General features: G+C 47.7%; 1 protein-coding gene across 5 annotated transcripts in view; it reads right to left on the reverse strand.

Annotated features, from left to right (window-relative positions):
- The window catches only part of CFAP92 (cilia and flagella associated protein 92 (putative)), an 80984-nt gene that overhangs the window by 51216 nt on the left and 7823 nt on the right, over window positions 1-21945 (reverse strand). For 4 of the 5 annotated variants that reach the window (XM_075130549.1, XM_048859580.2, XM_048859579.2 and 1 more), the window contains exons 4-6: window positions 16962-17169; window positions 8101-8232; window positions 3977-4088 (exon numbers count right to left, since the gene is read on the reverse strand). In XM_075130549.1, coding sequence (XP_074986650.1) covers window positions 3977-4088; window positions 8101-8232; window positions 16962-17169 — 452 coding nt within the window. The remainder of the gene's footprint in view (window positions 1-3976; window positions 4089-8100; window positions 8233-16961; window positions 17170-21945) is intronic. The other variant, XM_075130550.1, reaches the window with a different exon arrangement.

The following is a 21945-nucleotide window of genomic DNA, read 5'->3' on the forward strand; positions in this document are numbered from 1 at the left end:
TCAAACTTAACTGCTGTGATTTGGGAAGCTCTGGCATTACAAAGCTCAGGTCTGTTACTCCAAGAATCAGCCTACAAGGGGAACAGCTGACTGAGTGTCATAGTGGTATGGTTCAGTCAGTCATATGACTCTCAGCACAAAGTTTTGTAATGAAACTCAGTTTTTAATCATTAATGTCCATGCAGACATAGCAAAATGTTTTGCTTCCTGTTTTTGTAAATTTCATGGATATACATAAAAAATGTTTAAAAATTAACTCATTTCCATATTCAAAATGGAGCAGAGTTTCATATAGTTTCATAATGAAAGATTAACACAGCCTTATTGCAGAGTGAATGATAACCCTTATATATGGAAAAGAGCAATAGTGATGTATGCTAGGGGTTTTCATTTTTCAGTCATCAAATTTATGAAGAACTAATATTGATTTTGAGAAGTATTACACAGCACTGGAGAGTCAATGGAGTGCATTAACTGTAGACTCCCTCCCACTAATGAAATATTGGTTAGAAAACCCCTGAGACACAAAGCTAACAGTCTCTATGCATTCATATGCAGTGCCAATGATGCCATTTAATTTCTATTCCACTAAAATGCACATGGGAGATTAAGGTGGCACAAGTCCTCCTTTTCTTTTTGCAGAAGTTCTTTAGAGACTAACAAATTTATTTGAGCATAAGCTTTCATGAGCTACAGCTCCGTTCATCGGCTGCATGAAGTGAGCTGTAGCTCACGAAAGCTTATGCTCAAATAAATTTGTTAGTCTCTAAGGTGCCACAAAAGTACTCCTTTTCTTTTTGCGGATACAGACTAACACGGCTGCTACTCTGAAACCTGTCATTAAAGAACTTCTGTGAACTGTTCAAGTCTGATCCTGAAAACATGTATGTTTGTGCCTAACAATCAGAAAAGTAATTTATGCCTGGATAAAGAGGATTTCTACTTAGGTCAATCTAAAAGTTGAATTTGTTTGAGAGGTAAACTACCTTGTGCTTTCAGCTTTTTAAAAAAAAAAAAAAGTTGTATTTTTTTTTAAAAACTGTCAGTATGTATGCTGGATATTACTCGAGTTCACCGAGTTCATAATTTCCTGCAACTATGAAAATTTTATATAGACAAAAATAGAAAAAAATGCTTAAAAATAAATATCAATACTATCTGTCAATTATAAAAACACAACAATTGAATACTGCCAAGCCAAAATACACTTTAAATGGTTAGGAAGTACCTATTTAGTCTACAAAGCAGGAACTCAGAATTGTTAAGAGAGAGCAAATACAGCAAACCAAGAAGCATTAGAGAAGTTGTAACAAGAAATTAAACACAAACAGCAGCTTATCAAAACTTACTATAAAATTAGCTCAAGGTTATGTAACAAATGTTTGATTTCTAACAGGTCAAAGCAATGTACTAGAACATTTGGAACACTGGAATATTCAAAGCAAGGTACTATTTTTTTAAATACAGGGACAATCATTTCATCGTTAAAGATGCTGTTCCTCTCACACAAAACACCATTTGAAATAAAATCAGAGTATTTTGCTTGCATGGGCAACTCAACCCTGTTTTTGAAGTTCTCCACCTCTACAGAGATTTGTGATATTTTTTATTCTGTATATATAGCACAAAATCATTTGAGTTGCAACCTACACTTAGGGTATGTCTACACTGCAGTCAGACACCCACATCTGGTCTGTGCCAGCTGACTTGGGCTCTCACGACTTGGGCTAAGGAACTGTTTTATTGCAGTGAAGATGTTCAGGGACCTCCCACCTCGCAGGGTCCTAGAGCCCAGGCTCCAGCCTGAGCCCAAACATCTACACTGCAACTAAACAGTCCCTTAGCCCAGCTGGCAGGGGCCATCCACATGTTTTTTATTGCAATGTAGGCATACCTTTAAGGTAGGTCTACACTGTACACTCTACATAACAGTGTGTAGAGTACTTACACTGCAATCCCCTCTCCCCCCCATAGCATGGATATAAATACCAGTGTAGATGGCAAGGTACTCCTTAGGCAACTAAAGTAAAAACATGTTTGAACCCTGTGGGTATGAACCTTATATGGCTCTCTACATGGCCAAGCAGTGCCTCCCCCATGCTATTTTTAGCAATTTAGCGTCCCGCTGCAGGGAAAGGCTCCAGCAGGGGCGGGAGGCAGCAGAAAAAGGTTCGGGCAGCTCCCCGCTGTCTGAGCCTTTCACTAACACGTGTAGCTACACACCTCAGTGTGGATGTGGCCTGTTTTGCACTGTGGCATGTAGCTACACATACCCTACATGCTGCCAGTGGTTGGCAGTGTAGATGTAGCCTTACAGTAGTAACCCATGCTAATGAGTTCTGTTCCTAGTACACACACATTGCTCAGAAGAGTCTACCAGTAGGGTTTGCTCTAAAGCCCACTGACATCAATGCAAATCTTTTCATTGACTTTGCTGGGATTTGATCAGGCCCATAATCTTGGCTCTATCAGTAATAAGGAAAGGAGAGTTCTGCATAAATCTTGCTCAAATGTCTTACGATGAAGAAATTCTAAATGTTGTGTGATAGAAAGTAAAATGGTCTAAGAATCTGATAACAAGAGTATAGTGTACCTATCAACACGGACAAGACTTTTAGAAAAAAAGTGAAAACCCTGAGTAAGTCAATAAAAATGCAACACAAACTGTTTTGTTTTTAAGATGTTGAACTGGAAATGCACTCCATTTGCCTTCATTTGTTTAATTATTTTTACATCACCAAAATGCAAAGCTTTCTATTAACAATGGATATTATGGGACACTGTCAATTTGATTTCTTTTGATTGACTAATTTTTAAAAAAACATTTTTTCCAGTGCCCTGAACTCTGTAGGCTTTGGAAAAATTTTAGGATGTTGCATGTTTATTTTCAGGAAAGTACATTACTGATAATTGCACCAGACTTTAAAAACTATTCAGCGATTCTGAGTCATTAAACAATATGAACAATTGCTCTTGTAAATAAAGCAGAATTTAGCCCATGAACTTCTTAGTTACAGCAATGTAAATCCAGAGTGACTCCCACTTGTTTCAAGGGAGTTACCCAACATTTACACCAGTGTATCAGAGCAGAATTTGGCCTTGTAAATATCTGTATTTACAGAATAAATTTGTTCAGCTCACAAGCCAATGGTGATTATTGCATACAAAACTTTCTGCTAATGTCTTAATGTTGTTTCCATCCTCATCATTTGAAAAATGTTATTCCAAATGGCATATTTCAGGACTAAACAGTTTATGTAACAGAACAGAACTCTAATAGAATAAGAAAACTGAAATAAAGCTCTTTGCATACAAAAAGTCAGGCATGTAGCCAAGAAGAGACTGGGATTTATATCACTGCATTCTCACAAACGGCTGTCCAAACTTCTCACACTTTCACCACAATCTCACAATAAAAGACCCAGCTGACATATTCAAAACAACACACTCAAACCAAGGAAAAAGCTTTCTCCTTCTCAGCTTCCACACAGAGATAATCTATTTCCACATACTTGGTCACTACGTTCCACACTCTTGCCACTGCATCCCATTTTCTCTCTCTTGCCAATAGCCATTATCACATTTTCTAGTGCAAGCATCTAGTTTTATTCACACTTCCTAATTCCAGCAATTCTGAAGCCGCTTGACTCAGTTGAAAGGAAAGAAAGTGTCTGGAAATAAACTGGTTGATAATTTTATGCAAGTAACACGTTTGTATTTTTTGTAAAAGGTACTTTTCCCAAAATAAACCACACATAGCTTGATATTTTAGTCTAAAGGGTGTTTTAATTATGCTGTTTCTTTGTAACAGTTAATATAACTCCAACAGATGTGGATGCAAAAAATCAGAGTTAGCAGACCCTGAAATCAGAACATAACCATGACAACCCTTAAAAAACCAGCTGCTTTCAATTTTGTTTAAATCATAGCATATCCCAGGATAACATCCTTGGTGGTAAACAGAAGACATTCTTACCTCACTGAAGGAAAGTCATCTGTCCTTGAGGGAGGAAGTAAAGATTGGAAAACAGAAAGGGATGCTGGTGCCTCATACAGTTCAGCTTCCTCTGGTAAAGGCTTACTTTCCCCTGAGGTAAAACAGGTTTCACATTTGTTACTAATATTTCCTTTTCCAGAGCATCCCATAAGACTAGTCAAAATACAACTACAAATCTCTCGGAAAACAGAAAAGTATGTTACCTACAGTGGTATTTTTTGAGTAGTGACACACCTAGTGTTGCATAGTGTTTGTGTTTAGGTAAAAAGAACAGGAGTACTTGTGGCACCTTAGAGACTAACAAATTTATTAGAGCATAAGCTTTCATGGGCTACAGCCCACTTCATCGGATGCATAGAATGGAACATATAGGAAGAAGATAGATATATATATATACACATACAAATAAATTGTATGGAAATTGCCATACAAACTGTGAGAGGCTAATTAGTTAAGATGAGCGATTATCAGTAGGAGGAAAAAAAACAAACTTTTGTAGTGATAATCAAGATGGCCCATTTAGACAGCTGACAAGAACGCGTGAGGATACTTAACTTAGGGAAACAGATTCAACATGTGTAATGATCCAGCCACTCCCAGACTCCACTCAAACCCAAGTTAATGGTATCTAGTTTGCATACCAATTCAAGCTCAGCAGCTTCCTGTTGGAGTCTGCCCCCAAAGCTCTTCTATTGCAAAACTGCCACCCTTAAATCTTTCACTGAGTGGCCAGAAAGGTTGAACTGCTCTCCCACCAGTCCTTGAATACCATGATTCCCGACATCAGACTTGCATCCATTCACTCTTCCATGTAGAGACCGTCCGGCCCGGCCAATGCACATGGCAGAGGGGCATTGCCAGTACACGATGGCATACATCACAATGGCAGATGTGCAGGCGAACAAGCCCCCGACGGCGTGATCAGGTCCCATGATGGTGTCACTTGAATAAACATGCATCGGGCCCTGCTGCAAGGATAGGTTCCTAGGTTAGTGTTCTTGCCGTGTGGTGTGCGGTCACTGGAGAGCATCTGCCCCAGGCTGGGGGGCTGTCCGCAAGCGAGGACCAGCCCGCCCCGCAAGATCCGTGAGAGTGAGTGATCATTCCTTAGGACAGATTGGCCGGGCCGGACGGTCTCTATGCGAAAGAGTGAATGGACGCAGGTCTGACGTCGGGAATCATGGCATTCAAGGACTGGTGGGAGAGCACTTCAACCTCTCTGGCCACTCAGTGAAAGATTTAAGGGTGGCAATTTTGCAACAGAAGAGCTTTGGGGGCAGACTCCAACGGGAAGCTGTTGAGCTTGAATTGGTATGCAAACTAGATACTATTAACTGGGATTTGAGTGGAGACTGGGAGTGGCTGGGTCATTACACATATTGAATCTATTTCCCTAAGTTAAGTATCCTCACGCTTTCTTGTCAGCTGTCTAAATGGGCCATCTTGATTGTCACTATGAAAGTTTTTTTTTTTCCCTCCTGCTTATAATAGCTCATCTTAACTAATTAGCCTCTCACAGTTTGTATGGCAACTTCCAACTTATATAGTAAGAAGATATATATATATATACAGATGTTCCATTCCATGCATCCGATGAAGTGGGCTGTAGCCCACGAAAGCTTATGCTCTAATAAATTTGTTAGTCTCTAAGGTGCCACAAGTACTACTGTTCTTTTTGAGGACACAGACTAACACGGCTGCTACGCTGAAACCTGTGTTTAGGTAGGTATTGACTTTGCTGTCAGGATTTGTGTGTGGAAGTTCGTGTATACTAAGGGATAATATATTCCTTTTTGCTTATTTATGCCAGATGGTACTATATTTTAGTCAGATTTTGTCTTTGATATTACAGCTAATATTTATACAAGATGAGCACACGCTCAATATTATCGGCCAGATCCCCAGGTGGTGTAAATCAGCATAGCTCCATTAACTCCACTATAGCCAGCTGAGGATCTGGCCCTATATGCTCTCTATGTATTATCAGTATGGTACAATATGTTTCCTGAGCTTAGAATTCAATAAAGATTTAATTAAAAGATAAAATAGAGCAGGAAATTCAAAAAGTTGAAATTTATTAAAGTATTGTGCAATTTTAGCAGTGAAATTCAGCATCCTTGATGTTGGCGATTAGAGCAAATTTCTAATTAAATATGTGAGGATATTCTACCAACTACGCGCAAACCCCTGCTACCACTGCCTGGAGGAATTGAGCAAGGAAGGGGAGTGGAGAGATAGGTACTGCTTGCATATCTGGCACAAGAGCCATTCTGCAGCTACAGGATACAGGTAGGCTGCAATGTGCTGTTTACTGCTCTACTAAGTAAGAATGACCTATATGCCCAGCAACAGGCACTTTGCAGAGCTGAATAAAGCCCACTTGGAGACTCAGTGTGTGGACTGACACCATAGCTGGATGCAATCCCAAGTGCTCTTGAGCAGTAGGGCTTTTAAAGGTCACACACTCTTTTCTCCCTAGTATAGTGCAAGGCAGATTTAGCCCTAAGAGGGGAGAAATACATCTGAGTGTAACACTGATACATGCCTACGGTCATGCTATAATGTACCACCCTCAGCCAAGCTAAATCATCATCCTGCAGGAGGTGACTACTCTTAGCAAAGGACTCCCTAACAGGAAGTCTAGGCTGTACTGTAACTTACTATAGGATCTATCTGTGCCAAACAAAACCCTAAGTCCTAGCAATAGGCATACATGTTTCTTGGTGACATAAGGTTGTTCTGTGTTGTTGGTTACTTATAAATAATAACACACGTTATAGCTGTTTACAGCAACATTATACAACAGTTTAGGGCAGGAAATGCAGAACTCTATTTAGCTGAAACTGGAAGGGAATCCATTTAAATAAGAAAAATGCAATTGTCCACATGGAAACTGGCCAAGACACTGTAACAACATCTACCTGCTGCAGGCAACAACTAGATAATTTATACACCTATGCAGATAAGAAGCCAGAATTATTGTCCTTCCATTCCAAAAACACAGACTTCTACCACTTGAATTATCTCCCTTGCTGGTCATAGTAGCAGGTCCATTATCCTCTATGTGAATCAGCCACTAGATGGCACTATTGCCAACATACAAGTACATACATAGAGAGAGCCAGTACATTACAGTTGATGCTAACACCCACCGCTGAAATTGTAAAATTTTCCACTGGATCTTTAATAGTCAGGGTCTCAGTTTTACACCTCCATCTGAAAAAACGCAAGCCCAGTACCATAGTCTAAGAGGAGCAAACAAAATTCTAATACTACAATGTTTCATTAATAAAAAAAAGGAAAGTACTTCCCTAAGAGACATTTAAGATCAGAACAGAGTTATGGAGGTTCACAGGTGGTTCCGCTCTAAACAGTACTATTTGTTACACACACACAAAACTATGTTAAAAGAACACAAAAAAGTGCATAGTCAAGCACAGGCAGTTCTGGCATTTTCTAACTTCCGAGTGCTTGACTCTGCAACCTTAACAATGTTCTTTTAACAGTTTTTTGTGTGTAATTTCCTAGGTTTATAATAAAGCAAACTATAGACAGATCCTCCTATGTGGCATCCTACTGAGCCCTACATAGGTCATCCGCAGGGTTGGAATCTTTAGGTTCACATAACAGTCCTTTGTCACTTCAGCTAATAGGGTAACTGGTAGCAAAAGTAGCCATGTGAGGGGAATCAGAAACACTTTGCCAGTGAGCGTCACAGATATTTGCTGACAGTAGATGAATGGTGAAACTCAGGAATCTTGTGTTCCACTCCAGGTTTTGGAGGCGAAAGTGCTCTAGTGGGTATACATCCCTCCTGACCCTTTTCCCCTTTCCTGACCCCTTCTACCTACATCCTGGTCAGCCTCTGTGTCAGTCATGCCGCTCCTTCACCCGTTTACTCCTCTCAATCCCCACACTCACGCCCTCAACTACTCATGTCAGCCGTAGTATCGTTGCCTAGCCCGTTTCAGCCTCTCTCGCTCAGGGCTCTGCAGATGAATGCCAGTTTTTCCAGTCCCTGTCTTCCAGCTCCCAGCCCCCGTTTCCCTCCCTGGGATCCTTATCCCAGGATCCCCACCCAGCCTGTGTTCATACAACTCTACCTGCTGCAAGACCCATTGCAGGTTTCTCTGGTGCACTGGGTACTTTCACACCTTTAATTTTAACACAGCTGAGTTCTGGCTGATTGTCCTCAAAGAGTTTTCTTTGCAATAACACCGTATATTTTACCCCACCTGGAGGGGGAAAAAGGTAACAAGAAATTTCCATTCAGACATCTTCATTTTGCCTTATTTTTGTTGTATTTTATCCACTATTTAGGCCTCCCTTTTGGGTCACAGCAGGGTAAGTGTCTCCTCCACATCATGCTTTCCCCTCCCCTGTGATCCAAGGGAACCCACTTTATGAGCACACAGTTCTGTGCATTTGGAGGTAAAGGTCAAGCAGGGCCAGAAGGTTTCTTCCAAAACCTGCAGACGTAGCTAGCATAAGTGGTTTTCACTCTTTGTGCTACATAATACACTCTGAGGGGGCAGCTGAGGTTCATGGCAGATTACTCCTGCAGGAGACACAAGAAGCCATAGGAACAGATGAGAGAAATTGACCTTTAGGCATAGAGTTTGTCTTTATGGAATGAGAGTTTGGGAGGTGGAACCTCTGGCCTCTCACCCTTTTTGCCCTCACCTTGCTGCATAAATGACTGGCTCCAAACTCTCATGCCCTCCAGAAGAATCAGCAGGAAACACTGAGAGTGAAACACATGAGTTTCCAATCCCAGCAATTGCTATTTCCTGGTAGATGAGAATTACATGCTTGGATTGCTTTGACAGATAGGAATCTAAAGCTTCATTAAAGACTCTTACTAAGAGATCTTTTATTCTGACAAAACTCTTAGTATTTCTTCAAATATTTTATTTGGTAGTGACAACTCACTTTAAAAAAATCCACAGAGCAGTCTACTTGCCAGTAATTGAAATTTATACATAAAATATCTTGTGAGATAAGGACATAATTTTTGATTCCACTGAAATACATGGAACTGGAAGAGCTTTCCTGAGCAAACACAGCTATTTTATTATTAGAGTAAAAATGAGAAAAGGAAATGCATGCAACTTTAAAACAGAAGTACTCCCTCACTACACAAAAGGGGCCTGTAGCAGGGTTGTATTGGAAAACCTGCGAAGTGGGAAGGCGCAAGCCCGCCCACTGCTAAAGGCCCCTCTCCCAACCTAGCGGGAGGGACCATGGGACCAACTGATTACGGGGGACAACTAATGAAAAACAGGGATCGGAGTGAAGGTCAGAGGTTCAAAACAAGGATACCAGATGGGGACACCAAGCAGAGAACCCCAGACAGCGCCCACTGCTCCTCAAAGCTGTCAAGGGAGCCAGCGGACGCTGCCCAGTGGAACTCTACCCGGATGCGTGAAACTAGGGAGGAACGGAAATAGGCCCCAAAGTCGCAGAGCATCCCCTCATCCAACATCCTCCTCCTGGTATTATAGATGGAGACTTTGGCCAGAGCCAGGAGGAGGTTGACGAGGAGGTCTCGCGACTTCGTGGGGCCACGGATAGGGTGTGCGAAGAGGAACAAGTGTGGGGAAAAGTGCAGCCAGAAACTCAACAAGAGATTATGGAGGAGCCGGAATAGGGGTTGCAACCTGGCGCATTCGAGGTAGGCATGCGCCAGGTTCTCCCTCACGCCGCAAAAGGGGCAGGCCTCAGGTATAGGGGTGAACCGTGCCAGGTACACGCCTGTGCTCATGGCTCCATGAAGGAGCGGCCAACCAATGTCCCCGGCGGGCCATGGGACCAAGATGGAGTAAAGGCTGACCCACTGGGGCTCTTCACCCTCTTTAGGTGGAAGATAGTCCCACTCTGACACCAAATGGTGAGACTCGAGGGTGAGGAAATGCAATGTATGGAGCATGAGCGTGTACAGATGGTTTCTGGGCACGGTTCGAAACCGGACCGGCTGCAGGGTATGCAGCCTGCTCGGAGTGTGGGAGCGGGGAGGCCGGGGGGGGCTCGCGGAACTGAGGCCCAAGAAAAATGTCTGGAGGGCTAGGGGTAGGCGGGGAACGCCCTCTCGCAGGGCTCGCTGCAGGAAAGCGAGAGAATCGGGTGACAAGGCGGCCTTCACCTCCTGGAGTACGCACCTAGGGATCAGAAGGGTGGAAAGCCCCATGCGTCATCCGAGCGTGCGCGGTTCCACCCAATTTCCCCTGTCGTAGTCCAGGAGGTCTCCGACTCTGGTGGTTTCTGCCAGGACCAACCTCCGACACACCGAGGGAGACTCCGCCACCTGCACACGGAGATCAAGGTTGTGTAGCAGGGGCTCCACGAGGAGGTCTGCTCCCTCGGTGGCCACAAGTGACCTGGTCACTGAAAAGAGCTTCCAGGTACAGAGGAGGTCCTCGTAGAAGACCAGCAGCTCGGAGAGGTCTCGCGGAAGGCCTCTCGGATGGAGAAAAAAGAGCTGCCGGTCATATCGGAGCCCTCGGAGGAAGGCGTGCGCCAACGTGCTCCACGCCGGACTACCTGCACCATAAAGGAGCCTCTGCGGGGCCTGGAGACAGAAAACATGGACCCGGCTGTGCAAGCAAACCAGGCCCTGTCCTCCCTCCTCCAGGGGAAGACTCAAAACCCCTGCAGAGACCCAGTGCAGCCCCGGCCAAAAGAACTGCAGAGCCATCCTCTGGAGCCTGGCCAGGATCCTCAAGGCCAGGCTCAGGGTGTTGAGCCGGTGCCAGAGCATGGACAGGACCAGTTGGTTCAGCACCAGCACCCTCCCTTGCAGGGAGAGACACAGGAACGTCCTGTCCATCTCCACAGTCGCTCACCAACCCTGGCCTCCAAATCCTGCCAGTTCTCCGGCGGAGAAGGATGCGTGGCGGATAAACGCCAAGATAGAGCAGTGACCCGCGCTCCACCAGATGGCTTGAAGCACGGGTGGGAGGGAGCTTGCCTGCCACCCATACCCGACCACCAGGCCAGAGCTGTTAACCCAGTTGACCCAGGCAGAGGAGACCACCGAGTAAACGGCCTGGCAGGCCTCCACCCGCACCAGGTAGTCGGGGTCCTGGAGCACGTCGTCGGCGTACACCGACAAGATGAGCCGCAGCTCCGGGTCCCGAAGCGCCAACCTCCGGCAGAGGAGACGGAGAAAGGGCTCGATCGCCAGAGCATACAGCTGGCCCGAGAGGGGGAACCCCTGCCGTACTCGCCGCCCAAAGCTGACCAACTCAGTCAGGGTCCAGTTGAGCCTGACCAGACACTCTGTCAGTGTACAGCACCTGGAAAAAGCCCACAAACTGGGGCCCAAAGCTAAACACCCGCAGGATGCCCAGGAGATACCCGTGGTCCACCCTGTCGAACGCCTTCTCCTGGTCCAGGGACAGGAGGGCGAACGACAGACCATCCCTACGCCCCAGCTCCAAGTGGTCCCAGACCAAATACAAGTTGTCAAAGATGGTCCGGCCTGGGACAGTGTACGTCTGGTCGGAATGGAACACGTCCGCCAGCACGGACCCCAGCCACAGCGAGATGGCCTTCGCTACGACCTTGTAGTCCGTGCTGAGGAGCGAGACGGGACGCCAATTCTGTAGGTCGCCGAGGTCCCCCTTCTTCGGCAATAAGGCGAGCACAGCTCATCTGTACGAGAGAGAAAGGACCCCGCTTTGCAAGGACTCAGCCCAGACGATGACAAGGTCCGGGCCAAGGACGTCCCAGAACACACAGTAGAACTCCACGGTCAGCCCGTCCATGCCTGGAGATTTATTAGTGGGATTGCAACGGAGGGCTTCCGAGAGCTCAGCCAGAGAGAGAGGCAGCTCCAGCCGGTCTCGGTTGCCTGCGCTGGCCGTCGGGAGTTCGGTCCAGAGCACCCTGCGGGCACTGGCATCAATCGGATCCGGGGAGAAAAGGCTAGCATAGAAGGCCCTGGCTCTTCCACACATCTCCTCCGGATCCGTGAGGGGGGTCCCGTCCTCCGCCACGAGGCGAGTGACGTGCTTTTTGGCCCCCCTCCTTTTCTCTAGGGCGTAGAAGCGGGAGCCGCGATCCATCTCCTGAAGAAGGTGGATGCGGGATTGAACAAAAGCGCCCCAGGCTCGATGGTCCTCCAGTGCCCGAAGCTCCTCCCGCACCTCCCGGTACGCTGCGCAGAGGGGTGGATCCTAGGGGCCAGAGGCGAGATGCCTCTCTAGCTCTAAGACTCCCACTCCAACTGCCCTATCACCCTCCGAACTGGTGGCGCCCTGGGTGTAGTCACGGCAGAAGAGCCGTGGGCGCACCTTCCCCACATCCCACCACCACCTCGCCGAGGGAAAGGCACGCCGCTGCCCCCGCCAGGCCAGCCAGAACTCCCGGAAGGATGCCACGAAGCCCAAATCCTCCAGCAAGCTGTTATTGAAATGCCAACAGACCAGCCCCGCCTCTCCGAACTGAGAGAGACTGTCACGGTCACCAAGTGGTGATCCGAGAACGGGGCCAACCAGACACCGGAGGCATGGGCTCGTGCCAGATGGAAACGCGAAACACCTCCACCCGGACATAAGTAAAGGTAACATCGTTGTCTGGGTGGTGGTCACGCCATACATCCACCAGGGAGTGATGGTCCACGATCTCCCTGAGGACGCCCGCAGCTGCTTGGGATGTCTTGACTCCTGAGCGGTCCCGGTCCTCGAGGGTGGTGTTGAAGTCCCCGCCCAGGACCATGCACTCGTGAGGATCCAGAGTGCCGAGGAAGGCCGACGCCTGCCGACAGAAATGCACTCGTTCCGGACCAGAGTTCGGGGCGTAAACGTTGACTAGGTTTAATATCAGCCCCTCCACGCAGGCTCGGATGTGCAACAGGCGACCTGGCACGACCTTGGCTACCCCCAGCACCTCGGGCCGTAGCTTGGGGAGAACAGGGTGGCCACCCCAGCCAAACGGGCGCTGAAGTGGCTAAAGTAAACCTCATCCCCCCACTCCACCCGCCAGCTAGCCTCGACAGCTGGAGCCGTGTGGGTCTCCTGCAAGAAGATCACAGAGTACCCCCCATCCCGAAGGAAGGAGAGCACCTGGCTCCTGCAGAGACCCACGCTACTGCCCCTGGTGTTCAGCGTAGCAAAGATGGTGTCCTTCATAGGGAGGGCTGGGGCGAATCCTCACGGGCAGGGTGATCAACAACCTCCAGCGGGCCCCGCATGTTCAACCCCAAAAGTCATCAGGGAGTCGTGGAACTTACGGGCCCGCTGGTAGGCTGCGAGGCCCTGCCTCCCGGTCCCTCTCCCCTCCCCCAAAAGGCCCTTCATGGCCCGGAGGACACGGTGGAAGTCCCCCCAGTGCTGGAGGGCGAGCTGCACCTTGCCCTTTGAGCCACAGATGTCCAGCAGGAATGGGCACAGCTCTTTCCTCAGCGCAGAGGGGGACGCAGCAGCCAACCTGCTGCCATCCTCTGACGAGGCTCCTAAAAGATCTTCGTGGCCTGCAGAGACGGGCAAGCATGAAGCGGAACCCCGGCGCAATTGCGCCGGGCAACCTGTCCCCATCCCTGGCACAGGAGGGGGCAGCAGAGAGAATAGTGCAGGCCCATGATGTTGGGAAGAGGGGACACGAAAACTGCCCCCTGAGAATTGTCCGTAGACAAAGGAAACGAGACAACCTCGGGGGGGGGGGGGGGGGGCAATAGCATGGGAGGTGGCGGGGAAGGGGGCGAGCGACTCATTGGGAACGGAAATAGGATCCGGGACGGGAGCGGGGACTGGGCCAGGGACTAGGACAGAAGAAGGGGCGGGAGCAGGGACAAGGGCTAATATTGGAACCGGGGCAGGAGAGGGGCCGGGAGCAGGGGGTAGGAACAGGAGCGGGGACACTGGTAGGTCCACGGTCCCCGACAGCCGGGATATTGGGGTGTGGCTCCTCTCGGCCGGGATTAGGGGCCAAAGGGACAGGGGTTTGAAGGGGGCACCTTCACTGACACTGGGCACAGGAGCTATGAGAAACACGTCACCCGCAGGCATGGCGTCAGACACTACGGAAACTTCCGTGGGGCCCCGCCGGAGGGGAAGCCAACCACTCCGTCCGGGTGGTAGAGGGCACGCCTGGGGCCCAACCGTTCAGCATCAGCCATCACCTCTGGGGGCTGGGCGGCCTCAGGTGAGGTGCCATCCGCGGCCGGGCAAATGGGGAGAGCCAGGGGCGCCCCCAGGAGCAGAGCGGGGGCTACAGCTGGGAGTGAGGGGCAGGGAGAAGGAGGAGGGGATGGTGGAACTGAACTGCAGCCCAGATCGAGGCCCGCTAGCAGGGGGTCGTCCTCCCCCTGGGTGACCGGGGTCAGACCCAGAGCCTTGATCTCCTCAAATATGGAAGTAAATTCAGTCCCTGCGGCCCCAGAGTCCTCCCTGCCCGTAACCGGGTCAGTAATAGTCCCGGTATCGACAGCGGTGGGGGGCACAGATGGCAAAGGGGTCAGGGGAACTCCTACAGAGGCCTCCTCGGGAGGGGACTCAACAAGGGGGGTGGTGGCATCTCCGTCTGCTGCCATGGCTACCATTGCCGGCGTCTCCTGCTGGGCTCCATCCGGGGGCACAGCGGAAGATGCAACAGCGTCAGCCCCCCACAGCATCTTTCGGGGGGCCTCCTCTCCCTCTCCGTCGGAGGGGAGGGATCGAACCCGCGATTTACGGGCGTCGCACTTCTACAAATGTGGGGTGAGGTGGACACCAGGAGGCAGCGGACGCCAGGCCTCCTGGTCAGCGAGGGAGAGGTGCCCCGGCCGCCAGGAATGGTACCGGAGGCGGCAGTCGGAACAGATGGCGCGGCGGCATGCTGGGGGGGCGGCCGCCGCCACTTGGGCGTATGCTCTGGGGGCTCGGGATGGAGCGCCCCCAGAGCTGGTGGAGGGAACAGCTGGGGAGGAAGGAGCTGCGGCAGATGTCGGGGCCGCAGCAGGGAGGAGCTTAGCAGGGAGGTTTTGTTTTCCGGGCGGGGCCTTTGCCCTTTTTATTCCCCTGGCCCGTTTTGCTGGTGGAAGGGGCAGCCATGGCAGCGGCGGAGTCTGGGCTAGTGGTGGCCGAGAAGGTAGCCGCTGGGGCAACCAAGGGCGGTGACAAGGGGGAAACTATAGGACCAGTAGGGGCAGGAGCAGGGGCAGGGTCCTCCTCCATAGTGGGAAAAGGCAGGAGGAGGCCCTAAATTGAGGATAGGACAATGGACAACTGCTCCTCCCTGCTAGACCACACGCAGGGGAGGAGGGTCCAGCAGACAGGACAATAGGAATAGGGGAAATGGGACAGGGCCAACCACTCCGTCCTGCTAAACTGTATGCAGGAAGGAGGGTACCAATGTGGGGGGGGCGGGGGAACTGTAGGTGGGCACCGGGGGAAGGGAAGAAGCAACCACTCCTCCCCACTAGGCTGCAGGCAGGGGAGGAGGGTGCCAGCAGCAGGAGGACATGGGGACAACAAAGGAGAGGGGGACAATCGCAGGCGTGGCACCGGCTCCTCTGGCTGCACTCGGATGGGGAAGGACTACAATGGCATCGGGGGGTGCAGTGATCAGGGTAAACAACTTAAAAGGAGGGGGGCACAAGCGCTCCGGAAGGGGACATGGGCACACCAAACGGCAGGTTGGGCAGGGCAGGGGTCAGCGGGAGTCAGGGGGAACAGCAAACAACTGAGGGCGGGGCGAGTAGGGGACAAAGGGGGGGGGGGACCAAACTCCTGGGGAAGGACAGGGCTGGCGAAGTAACAAACTTGTAAGGTTTGGGGCGGTGCAGACACACTAACGAACCCAGGAACCTAGGACAGGGCCAGGGTAGGGCAGAAAAACAAACAGGGAAAAAGCTTCCGGGAAGCTACGGTAGGAAGGGAGGAAAAAACTGGGCTGGGGGGTAGTGCGGAGGCCCCCGACCCGCTTCTGCCTTAAAGGGCTTAAAACAGCCCTGGGAGAGGGCTGTGGCAGGGGAAAAGCTGGGCTGATTGGAGGAATCAGTCTCAGCTGGGGGCCACACTCCAATCGGGCCACAGCTGGCCCTATAAAGGGGCTGCTAGGCAGGAGCTGGGTCAGTCTCTCTCTGGCAGTAGAGAGAGAAGGACCTGGCTGCCTAGGAATGAATGAAGGTACTGGAATAGAACAGTGCTGGGGAATAGGGCAAAGGAGCTGCAGAGCTCCCGCCTGGAAAAACCCCAGGCTGCAGGTCTAGCCAAAGGCCTAATAGGTACTGACGTTGCAGGAGTTCAGCCTGGGGGTAGGCAAAGGCAGCAGGTTCAAACCCCCCCTTGCCGATGATGAGTAGCTTGTACACTGCAGTCCGCCCCAGTGTGCAGGGGCTAGAGGGAGACTGGCAGTAGCCATAGACTCAGGCGAGGTGGGGATAGAGGGTTGGGGGTTCCCCAGAGAGGGGAAACCCAGAGATGGCAGGGGTACTGCCAGGGGGCAGCACCCAAGACAGGGGGACACCGGGGTCCGAGAGGGACTTGGGGCCCAGTGGCAAGTGGGCCACTGGCCTGCAGAGGGTGCTCCGGAGGCTGGAACACTAATTCCCTGGATGACCAGCAGGAGGTGCCGGAGGGGTGAGTCTTGCATTGCTACAGGGCCCAATCACAATATTTTTAAAAAATAGGAAAAACTCGGATTATACATCTGAAATGGCAGGTCTAACCAGGCAAGATTTCAGAGATCGGCCTCTAAGGTTGCTGGGGACAAACCTGAAGACTTGTTAAAATATGAACAAATAGCAATAATTCTTAAGGGGTTCACATTATATGAATCTGAAATAACCATCTAATAACTTATTAAACAGTGGGCACATGCAAGTTGGTTATGAAAAACTGAAGTGATATGTTAATGCTATGATGAATTACTGTAATCCTGTATTAAAACTAAAAATAATACCCTTTTGTTTTCTTGTTTGTGCTAAACCTCCTCTCTCGCAATACATTTTATAAAGAGTGTGGCTATTTATGTTAATACTTACCAATAGCATCTGAATCCTCTACTGGTGAATCAGGAACCCTGGATTTACTAAACCTAGCTTTTGCAGAAACTTTGTCCTTGGTATCCCATATCGTCAGAGTTACTTTGTGATCTCTCAGTTTTATTAGAAACTCATTAGTAACATGAATATCAATACTGTGGTTCCAGGACACCCATATTTGGTCATTTTCAAACCACGGTTTCACAACCTAGGAAGAACAGAGTTGAAAAACATTAATGAATGTGAGAAGTACTGAAGAAAGATTCACACAATGGACATTCTGTTGCCATTTAACTGCGGATATTGAGGGGAAAGTATCCATTAATGACCATATTTTAATTGAATTTTTAAAGAGCCTTAGAATTACAAAACACCAGACATGTGCACAGGAAGCAGTAAAACATTTAATTAATTCAAGGGGGCATGGATTATACAGCCACTAGATAGATAGTATGGAGTAAAGCACTACATAGCACCCCATATAATTTTTCCCACTCAGAGAGCAATTGGCCATCAGCTGGGAGAGGGGTAACAAACTACATTAATAAAGGTATGTGCTAAAAACTAATGAAATTGCTCTAAAAGTGTAAATTAAAATTAGATCATGCTGGGGGTTAGCAGAACCTTTTAAAGAGATCTTGTATGTAATTATGAGTGTGCCAGCTGACTGTCACAGCAGCACATTTTGTGGAGCTAAATCAAAATGGCTATATCAAACCAAATTCAGATTTTGCAAAGATGTGGGATCAAAACAGAAGTTCAACGGCCAATAAGAGGAAGAACATATATTGAAGACTGAATGAAATACTACAAGTTTGTATATACACATTTTTAAATGTTGACTTACTATAGACAAAATGAAAGCCCAAGTGCTAAAATCCACCCTATATTCTACAATATATTATCTCATGTGTCTTTGATTTCCAGGGATGTAACTCTGACATCTTTTATCAACATGCAGTTGACTTTAAAACATTGTGTTGTTTGGCCAGGAGGTGAAAAGAAAACCTGAATCTTAAAGAAATGGGCAAGAAATCAGAGAGCCAATCAGAAGGGCTGGGAATACAGAGGAAAAGATGACGAACAAGATATAAGTTGGCCTTTTTGCATCCATTGTATGAATACGATATTACATAATCCAAGTGAAAATGTAAAGCCTGCAACCCTTACTCATGGGAAAAAACTTAATAAGCCTACCCACATAAGTAAGGTGAGTGGGCAGGATTTGGTCCCAATCTATTTCCAAAAAAAGCCTCAAAACCTTTCAGATGAATATTTGAAAGTATACATTTTATATATGAAATTTCAGTGGGAGTTAATTTGTCAAACCAATGAAATCACTAGGGCTATTTTGGTAAATAAGGGCTGGATCTTGGAACAACAAATTTCATTTCTGTGAGTTAGCCATGGCCTCTAGGACATCATACCTGAGCACTCTCTTTCCTCCACCACCCCCAATCCTTCCTTTATTTATAGAGGACCTTAAATGGCCTAACATAAAATATCAGATACGTATTTCTATCCGTCATATCATCACCTATTGTACAGAGAGATTTCAGAGTAGCAGCCGTGTTAGTCTGTATCAGCAAAAACAGGAGTACTTGTGGCACCTTAGAGACTAACAAATTTATTTGAGCATAAGCTTTTGTGGGCTACAGCCCACTGCATTGGATGCATGCAGTGGAAAATACAGTAGGACAATTTTATATACACAGAACATGAAACAATGGGTGTTACCATACACGCTATAACGAGAGTGATCAGTTAAGGTGAGCTATTACCAGCAGGAGAGGGGGGAAAAAACCATCTCATTTGTGTCCATTTATTCTTTTACGTAGAGACTGTCCACTTTGGCCAAAGAATAAATGGACACAAATGAGATGGTTTTTCCCCCCCTCTCCTGCTGGTAATAGCTCACCTTAACTGATCACTCTCGTTATAGCGTGTATGGTAACACCCATTGTTTCATGTTCTGTGTATATAAAATTGTCCTACTGTATTTTCCACTGCATGCATCCAATGCAGTGGGCTGTAGCCCACAAAAGCTTATGCTCAAATAAATTTGTTAGTCTCTAAGGTGCCACAAGTACTCCTGTTCTTTTTGTATAGAGAGAATGTCATAACATAATCTTCACTTTTTCACTGGCTGATTTTTTTTTGCTGCACAGCTCCCTCCATCTCTCTAATTTTCCCCATCCCATTTCAAAACACTGCTTGAAACACACTTCCTCCAGGTTTCCTAAAACAAGCAAGGATCTGATCTTCCTTTTTCTGATTGTTGTTTGCAGTCTTGTTGTAGCCATCCTGATCCCAGGATATGAGAACGTCAAGGTGGGTGGGCAATATCTTTAATTGGACCAACCACTGTTGGTGGGGACAAGCTTTTGAGCTTCACAGAGCTCTTCCTCAGGAAACCCCTCTTCTGGCCTTCAAACAACTCGCCAAGCTCATTAATCAGAGGCTAGCACCCCACAGACCAAGATAAACCAATTCAAAGAGGCACCAGACCCTTACAGAACAACAGATGCAAACCCTACAGGCATATCTCCACTGCTCAGATGATCAATATCCTCCACAATGCACCTTTCAAAATCTATGGGTCCAACATATGCCTAACATAGAGCGTACCTCATCTAGTGCATCAAATGCCCCAATAACAGCTATGTAGGTGAAACCAGACAATCACTTTGTTCTCAAATGAACTCACAGAACAATGATAAAGAGACATAAACACGTTATCACCTGAGGATGACCACATTTCACAAAGTGATCACTCCATATCTGGCCTCTCAGTCCTCATCCTCAAAGGCAACCTGCACAACAACTTCAAAAGAGGAGCCTGGGAACTTAAATTCATAACTCTGCAGTGGGCTAAAAATCATGGACTTAACAGACACACTGGTTTGATGGCTCATTACAACAATTTGTAACATACACTGCAGCCTACTACCCCTCCTTTACCCTAGAACTGCAGAGGTGTTAAGTGCCCACTTCATATTAAATGGTCTCCTACAGCATGTGTGAATCTCTTAAACTTAATAATTTGTTCCACTTTGTATTTAGCTGTGACACTGCTTCTCCAGACCTGAGGAAGAGCTCTGTGAAGCTGGAAAGCTTGGTTCCCTCTACCAACAGAAGTTGATCCAATAAAAGGTATTACCTCATCCACTTTGTCGGTTACTTTTCTCAGTCATTCACAGCTCACATTCTCTAGTATTCTCATTTCTACTAAAAAGCCTAAGTCTCTAAGGTGCCACAAGTATTCCTCCTTGTTTTTGCTGATACAGACACCACTGTATTTTTTTTTTTTTTGGCTGATACAGCTACCACTCTGAGACCGCTCACTTCTACCCATCGATGTGCCTTTGCGTGATTCAGTGAAAATCACATAAGATTTTTTGTAATTTTTCAACGTTTAAAAATGTTTGTACGTGCTGAATGATTTCTGTTCAGAGATAAAACCCACAAATCATTGGCAGCGCACAGATGGACATTTAGAAAAAGTGTGGGATTTTTAATTGAAAAGTTAATCTCGTAAGGAAAGACAAAATAGGTGAGGTAATATCTTTTATTGGTCCAGTAAAGGACATTACGTCCCCTATCTTGTTTCCCTTATATCCTGGAACCACTACAGATACAAAACTCATGGTCTGTTTGCAGTGTTACTGTACCCATGCCAGTCCTAGCATACAAGACACAAGGCAGGTGAGGTAACAGTCGACTTTTTGTGGACCAACTTCTGTTGGTGGAAGAGAGAAGACTTCGAGCTTCACAGAGCTCTTCCTTGGGTCCTAACATCACTTGTTTCAGGTCCTGAGGATGGGCTCTGGAAAGTGTACCCCTTCTGCAAACAGAGGTTGGTCCAATAACAGGTATTGCCGCACCTCCTTTCTCACATTTATGTCAGACCTACTATTTCAATCAGCAGGTAGGCTGAATGGTGAGGGAGGCTGAGATTATGAACACTCCTGCCTCATTTAGTGCACGATTTATATGGAACACAATGAGTGAGGCATCAGGTCACACATTAAACAAATAATACATTACAAAAGGCATCCAGGGTCTATAATTCTCCATCTCTAAAACTCTCCTACAGTTTTATATCCACTCACTGAGGAAATTAGTGTTGTCGACTGTTTCTGCCTGTAGCACTCTGCTTGAACCTGTGCGGTCGACGGCTAACAGAAAAAGGGAGCGGATGGCAAAAATAGGAAGGAAAAGAAATGGAAAAGTGAAATGACAAAGTGAAAGTACCTTAACTGCACTCTCTCAAGCTAATATACCTTTCTATCATTCATATAAATTGAGCATTTTAACTGCATATGTAATGTACCTGTTTTTATTATGTATTGCCAGACATCATATCAACAACGATTTAGAAAAAATCGGCAACCATAAATTCACTCAGTTGCACTCTTTAAGGAATGTAGAAGTTTATATACCACCATTTTGACAGTACACACTTGAGAATCCATGCAATGTACGGACAGACTGCTCAAGTTGTGTCTGTGGGTACCAAAGGCAGTATGAAAAGACTAGCTATCAAAGTGAGGAGGATAACATCAACCAGGCCTGTCCCTCAGTATTCTGGAGCCCTACTCAGCCCCACCATGGGGGGGATGGGGGGGCTGGCTCGGGGCAGGGGGGAACTGCCCCCTGCACTCAGCGGTGGCGTGGCTGGGGCCGGGTCACTGCTTTCCGCCATCGGTGAGTGCAAGCTTGGCTTTGCTGTAGTCCTCAGGGGTGGGAAGGGACAGGGCTGGGGCAGAGCAGAGGCAGGAAGAGGCGGGGCTGGAGCAGGGCAGGGGCTGGATCCACACGCAGATGCGCAGGGCAGCCCTATACAGCTGTGTACTTTGCGTATGGGTAAGGACAGCTCTGACATCAACATTAATACATTAAAGTTTCAGGCCGTGTTCAGTGTTGATCACTGACAGGTGGGCAGGGCAGGATTCATTGTCAAATTAAAGGGCAGTGGTTTCTG

Source organism: Caretta caretta, chromosome 7, assembly GCF_965140235.1.
Source record: "Caretta caretta isolate rCarCar2 chromosome 7, rCarCar1.hap1, whole genome shotgun sequence".
Lineage (NCBI taxonomy): Eukaryota > Metazoa > Chordata > Testudines > Cheloniidae > Caretta > Caretta caretta.